At 35.4% G+C, this 7,126-nt stretch overlaps 1 protein-coding gene across 2 annotated transcripts; it reads right to left on the reverse strand.

Moving 5' to 3' along the window:
* Positions 1-3,187: 3,187 nt before the first annotated feature.
* On the reverse strand, positions 3,188-6,312 carry LOC18042735 (UDP-glycosyltransferase 83A1). 2 transcript variants are annotated; one of them, XM_024185140.1, is made up of 3 exons: positions 5,794-6,312; positions 4,769-5,673; positions 3,188-4,589 (listed from the first exon to the last, which is right to left on the reverse strand). In XM_024185140.1, the coding sequence occupies exons 1-2, from the start codon at positions 6,272-6,274 to the stop codon at positions 4,790-4,792; spliced, it is 1,365 nt and encodes a 454-aa protein (XP_024040908.1). In that variant the 5' UTR covers positions 6,275-6,312; the 3' UTR covers positions 3,188-4,589; positions 4,769-4,789. The 2 variants fall into 2 exon arrangements, with proteins under 2 accessions (XP_024040908.1, XP_006432638.1); XM_006432575.2 differs by lacking the exon at positions 3,188-4,589 and having other exon boundaries at positions 4,699-5,673.
* Between the last annotated feature and the right edge of the window lie 814 nt (positions 6,313-7,126).

Genomic DNA, 7,126 nt, shown 5'->3' on the forward strand with positions numbered 1-7,126 from the left:
TCATTAAAAAAATCTCAATTTTTTTTATTTAATTTTATTATAAAAATTTGGAATTATATTTGCGATTACAAACCTAAAACCCACTTTTGTTTAACGTAGAAATCACATGAAAATAATTGATTTATAATACACAATGGTTTGTTTAGCTCATCACTATTGCAAATTACACTAAAACACATGCAACAACTTCTTTAACAACTCAAACACTGCATTAAATCCATTTTCAAACACAACATCAAATCAACCAAAAGGCTCTAACTTTAACATTATTTGAAAATTTTCAACTTTTATGAGGTTTAATAACTCATTCGTTCCTTAACTGTCGCCAGCAATGGCCAACCAACGATAGCATTTTCCCGCCGCCATCACTTCGTTGTTCATCACTCTTCTTTCAAACTGGGGCTTCTTCGAATTTGAGCTTCATTTGGCGAGGTTAGAAGCATAAAGAGAAAAGTTTGGGCATGTTTGAGACTTTGAGTGGATGAGTTGATCGCTAATTAGCTTGTGTTTGGAAGATGAAAGAGAAGATATGTCCAATGCATCTTTGGAACCAGTGGATAATGAAGTGCTCAACGGTCAACTCATCATGAGGCTGCTTTTGATTTTTTCAAAATTTTAGATAGTTTTTTTTATGAAATTACCCTTATTCATTGACAAGATACTAAATGAAATATAAACGGCAGGGGAGATATTTAATAGTGCGTTCATACTTTTTATCTAAGTGTTAATATGCTAAATCTCAAGGAAAATCCCTAAAAATTACCTCATGAATTTAAATACCTTTTTACTTGTGCTTTTATGCTAGTTAACAAGCTGCTATGTTACCATTGCATGTAATAAGAATGTTAGTTTAGGTTAAATTTGGGGTTTTAACACTGTAGAAGTGTCCGAATATTGATGAAAAGTTGCTTGTTTTGATCTAATTTCCATGTGAGTAAGTTGATTGTTTCATTCTAATTTCCATGTGATTAAGCTAAAGAAACAATTGCAAGTTAAAATTTTTCGGTTTTTATGTGATTTTAATCTTTAAAAAAATGGGTTTTAGGTTATTTCCACCATTCTTGAACCTGTGTTTTGATGTGAAAAACAATGTAAAGTTCAAATTGGTGTTAAAAATATTTGTAGGTTATTTTGATGTTAAAAAAGAGTTTACATCTATAAATCAATTTTTGAATTGCAATTGATTATTCCATTATTAAGATTTCGCATACGTTTCCTTGAAATTCAGGGGAACGCACTTTATTGAAATTTGATTGTTATATTGGTAATTTCTAAGTATGGATAGATTTAAATAAATGTGTTTCCTTGAAATTTGAATCATTGAAGTGATCTCTATAAGGAATTGTATGCTTGTTATATTTTTCTATGGTTGGACAGCTGCGATTTGTAATTACATTTTTCTTTATAAAGGAATTCCCTTATGGAGGATGATGAGATGCAATAGTTTCATGTTTTGTAAAGTTTCATCATGGTAATAGCGGGTAGGTCTGATCAAACTTCTATGTTGTAAGAAAATTAGATTCTGATTAATTTGAGATTGAATGCGTGAGGTGGGGAATATTGAATTTTTGAGGAGGGATTGTTTTTTATTTGTGCTTGTTAAGGGTAAAAATTATTTTGGCAGTGGTTAGCTTCATAGTTTGTTGCTAGAAAAATTAATATCGAATTAAGTTTGATTCTTAAAACAAGAAAAAGTAGAGTATGAGAATTTGATTCTTACGTTTTAATAATATATGTGTTATTACATTGGTCATTAAGTTTGGAGGCTAATTTCTTCTTATGAAATATTATATCTTAATATTTTGTACTATTATGTTATATGTGCACATTAAACTCTTATTAGTGAGGTGAGTCATCATGCTTGAAATTTTTTGAACTTGGTTTCTCTATAGAATTGTATTGATTTCCTTTATAATCCCCACATGTTTAGATCCAATTTGCCTCATGATCTTTTATTTTATTACCATACTGTGTAAGAAGACTTACTTTAAATTACCTTTCAACTTGGTACTGTGGATTCTCTTTGTTTTTATGCTAAAAGCTTTTGTGCTCTACTCGTAGGTGTTTTCAAGTTGGCGTTGTTCCTTGATACAGCTTGAAGGATGGTTTTTCTCTCTCAGATTTTGTCTATGCTTTCCTGAGAATGTAGTGATTTCATTTCCATCAAGATGCAAGTATACCTAAAAAAAATTAAGATTTTATAATTTTAAATATTAATTAGTTCTCATATATGTGTGTGTGCGAGCGTGTGTGTCTATCATCAGTGCAATAGCAATTCCTTCATTGTGGCTCTGAGTCGTTGTTGATCTGCTTGATGTTTTTGAACTTTGTGAATCCATGATTTCAATTTGATTGTAATATTTATAACTCTGAAATTGAATGTAGAGTTGAGCCATGAATAATAGACATAATTTGTGTGTACCTTGGGAGGCAAATGAAGCATATGCGGGGTGTGAGAGATGGTTTGGAAATGTAACATATTTATAAACATTGATCTACCAATATAACCTTTAGTTACCATATCTTTTTTTAGAAAAAAAAAAAATCGGGTTGATTGGTACTATGGGTATTTTGGTCATTTTAACAGTTCACTAACAGTTAATGACGGTAGGGGAGGTAAGTGAGAGTACAAAGAAACTCGCTATTTAAGTGTAATTACCTCAAACCTCAGGGGAGGTTTCTAAAAATAACCCCCAAATATTGATAACACAAATTCTTTATTAAAGAAAAATAAAAAAAAAGGGAATTATTGATAGTACCACTAATTCAAGCTTGAATCAGTAATTTTTGTCAAACCTTTGGTTACCATATCTTTTTGTTCTTTGGGTCCGGATATATTTTCAATAGCATAATCGGTAAATCTCTTAGTATAATCATTTTGTATATGAAAATTTTGCATTTACCCTTAAACAATATTTTTTTCTTGTCAATATTTTGGGCCAAATGGTAAAACTAAGAATGAGAAATTCATTCTCCCTTAATAAAATTAAATATGCATAATTGAATCTTCTACATTTTACCCCTTTTGTGCAAAGAATCTTGGAATCAATTTGATCTTTAATCCAGGTCTTTGTGTAAATTAAACTCATGTGCTTTTAAATATAGAATTTTGATTGAATGATCTACTAAGTAATAATAGATGTAGCTAGAAAAAGAATTTACATTTTGATCTCTCAGAGAATACAAGCAATGCCCCTTGGGGTTTGTCCCCAACCTTGATCATCATCTTCATCATTTTTAGATGATTATGAGAGGAAAAGCAACTGGCTCAAACGTTGTAACAATGAAGTGTCCAAATTTCAAGCTGCGATGGCTTTTCTTGCAGCTCTGAGTAGGCCGTATAAGCTCCCTTGGCCCTCTCAATTTTCATTGCAGCATCGTGTGCCTCTGGCATTTCTTCACTCACTTCCTGATCTTCTACCGATACCGATATTCCTTCATCACTTAGAACCTCATGTTTTCTTTCTGCTGCTGCCATATTCAAATATTAGTACCAATAAGCCTCGGTTTGTTCATATGTAAGAAGGTGTTTCGGTATCATTCTTTTTAACTTATTTGTCTTCTCGCTTTTATAGCAATGCTAATTTTAGCATCGCACTCTGCTACAACTCATGCTGATCAAAATGTTTCATATGATTTCAATTTTCCTCGTCCCCTCTTTTGCATAGCACTGATCGAATTCCTAGTATAGATTCCTTCATCTGCAGCAAGGCGTTCTGAGAAGTGCGCAAACATCCAAGATCCTCAAAGATCCATTCAACAGCTCATCAACCCTTTTCTTCTTCTGGTGGACGTGGGCTAAAGCTTGTTGAACGGGGGGCAATTGAAGTATTTTTTTTCTACAGAATCTCATGAATCTTGAAGGCAGTTCAATTCATGGCCTAATGATGAAGTAGAAGCAGCTTGAGGAGTCCTTAATATTCTCAAATGCTCTTCAACTTCTGAAGTCTGTGGGTGTGATCTCGTGGAAAGCTGTTTGGTAAGAGGCAGCCATCGCTTTTGTTGCTGTGAATTAGAAGACTAGAAGTTGATTACCCTGTGCTCAAATCTCAAAATGTATAGCACGAGATGAGGGAACAACAGGTATCTCATCTTCTTAAAATAAAAAGAAACAATAACATGATTTCAAGCTTGATCTAAATAGTATATCGGCTACTTTTAGGCTCAGTCTCCTCCCAAACCAGCATCCTCTCTCAGTTTTTTTAGCCGCTAATCTCACTAGTATCTTCTCGTAAGCTAATACTAAATAAACAAATGTTTCCGAGTGATCCATAAAATAAGCAATACAAGGATGGCATCAATTCTGTTTCCTCTTCTAAAATGCAAGAGACGGTAATCCAGTTTGGCTTGCCTCCCCGCGGGAAACGGGGTGGCTGTGAAACTCGTGCGTCCTTGCAGAATTGATTTATTTGAACTGGATATAATATGCAAAATCTGCAGTGCATGGATGGAGTTGAGGCTGCACCTTGAATGCATGGATGGGTAGTTAAGTCGCCAAATTAAAACAGGCCCAAAAAGGATCCGCAGTGTTCATTGCAGGCATATTTGGTGCCAAATGAATCACTTGTTTCTTAAGAGATATTCATTGTCTGCTATGAAAAAAATTACCAAAATAGGAAAACAAATTAAATTAAAACTCAATTAAATAAAATAATCCTAAACTCTATAAACTTAATAAAAAAACTTAGAAGATAGATGTCACAATGGCCAAGGAATTCTTATATAATTGTCTATGAAGGTAGTATTTTTTGAATTAGCTGCCCAGTACCTGGGAGCCATGTGCCAGTGCTTATGTCTTTACCCATTGGAGGAAATTCTGAAATGTCTTGTAAGAGGAACCACCTTCTCTGACACTACTGATGGCTTTTTCCTTGAGTTCCAAAGCCCGTGCTTTAAAATATTGATCACCAAGCACTTGATCCACCTTGTTCTTAATTTCTTCTCTTGTAATGATGCCACTTTCGTCTCTGTCAAACTTCAATCCCACCTTCCAAAAATCACAAATGTATCTCTCGTTCAGGAATTGATCAGCAGAATATGGCCAGCACAAGAAAGGAATGCCATTGCTGACACCTTCCATGGTGGAATTCCAACCACAATGGCTCAGGAAACAGGCAATAGAAGGGTGGTTAAGAACCTTCTGCTGAGGTGCCCAGCTGATCATCTGTCCTCGAGCAGCAACTCTCTCTTGAAATCCTTCTGGGTATCTATCATTTGCATCAGTAGTAATATCTGGCCTCACAACCCATAAAAATGGTCTGTTGCAAAGTTCTAGTCCCAATGCTAATTCTTGAAACTGAACTTGGTCAAGAATTGTAAGGCTGCCAAAAGCAGCATAAATGACAGAGCTTGGTTGCTGTTGGTCTAGCCATTTCAAACAGTTTGAATCTTCGCGCCAGAAGTATCCTGCTGAATTCCCTTGGCGGTTGCTTGCTATAAGTGGTCCTATTGGCAGAAGTTCCGGAAACATGGTGAATGCTTCAGACTCGAGCTCATATGTTGAGTTACAAAAGTGGAAATTTACCGCCATCATTGCTCTCCTGTTTCTTTCCAGTAAATCAAAAAAAATCTTTTGCGTGGTCAAGTCACCAATATGTGCCCAAAAACAGTCTCTAGAGTTCATTTCAGGCATCTTTGGTGCAATTCGAAACATCTGCATGCTCATAGGAGTTCCTGAAGTTGAATACAAAACAAAGAAAATAACAGTAGCATAAAGTAAACTACTACTATGACATGCATCAAAATTAAAGTTTGCTGGAGGAAAGTAAAGAATTAAATGACATGGAATTATACCGTGACTGTCAATGATTCCATCATCAATAAGTTTGGGGATACAAAATACCAATGCCACTAATGCTGCTGATGAAGACCAAAAGACAGCCCCCCTGACGTTCATCTTTTTTGCTACCTCCAAAGACCAACCCATGTTCCCATCTGCAATGAAACAATCAATTTTTTCATCTTCTCTACTGTTGATCTCTTCTATGAGCTTCTCCAGCTTCCCCGGCATAACCTGTAAAAAATTTTCAATTAGCTTTCCGAAATCGTTTCTATCTTCCCAGGGTTCCATCCCATCTGGGATCGAAACCAAACGGATTTGCTCCTCTAGATAATTCTTTCCCTGCAATGATTCCACTACCCGCTTGTGATAATAATCCGTATTAACGAATGTGACTCGGAAGCCATGTTTTGCCAGACATTGTGAAAACTCCAGTAAAGGAATTACATGGCCTTGTGCTGGACCAGGCATCACCAAAACGTGTGGGCTGCTCATTTCCTTTTTTATTTTTACCTCACTGGTTTGGTTTCTATCAACCTTGTGCTTTTATAGGGATTGTGAGGAGCAGCTCAGCAGCCCATGTTCGGTTTTCTGTCTTTCTTTTCGTACAAGTAGTATGTTATATGTGTTTAATTTTGAACCTCAAGCTGGTTAGTGGTTATCTTCTTATCTCCCGTTTTTAAGTTCTTTTTGTTCACCCCTTTGTTTTGTTTCCTTCTGCGGTTTGGGTGATATGTTTGCTTTTGAACAAACTGCGCCGTTAGATCCAACGTTTAAAGCAGGATGCTCGGCTCCAACTTTTCTGGACCCCAATTTTTAATGCTCTGTCTACAATAACTTTTCTGGTTAGTGGTTATCTTCTTATCTATGGTACAGATTCTGTAACGAACATCTCCCGTCATCCCACCATCCCATTTTGTATTGTTTAGTTTCTCACTCCACATCCAGCCACATCCAACGGCTGATGCTGCAGTCTGTAGCTTACAGATTCTGTAAGCTAGTCAAGTCCTAACTAAATAAGGTAACTAAAACAATTTTTCACATCCTTCCACTAGCATCTGCTCAATATATAATATTTTAATTTGCAACACACGAGTGGTTTTGATTACGGGGAGGGTTGGCAATTTATAGGTTTGGGCCGGGTTTTCTCAAGATCAGATCCATATAATCGATATGAGGTTCAGGTCCTGTGAATGTTCATCCAACTTGAGCGGGCTTGGGCTTGGGACTTCAATAATTTTGTTAAATAAATTTTTAATTAAGTTGTATGTTAAAAAAATTTAAATTAAGATGATTATTATTATTAAACAAAATAAATATTAATTGCTCCCTTGAATGGGCCTGAAC

Source organism: Citrus clementina, unplaced genomic scaffold, assembly GCF_000493195.1.
Source record: "Citrus clementina cultivar Clemenules unplaced genomic scaffold, Citrus_clementina_v1.0 scaffold_5, whole genome shotgun sequence".
NCBI classification, from domain to species: Eukaryota; Viridiplantae; Streptophyta; class Magnoliopsida; order Sapindales; family Rutaceae; genus Citrus; species Citrus x clementina.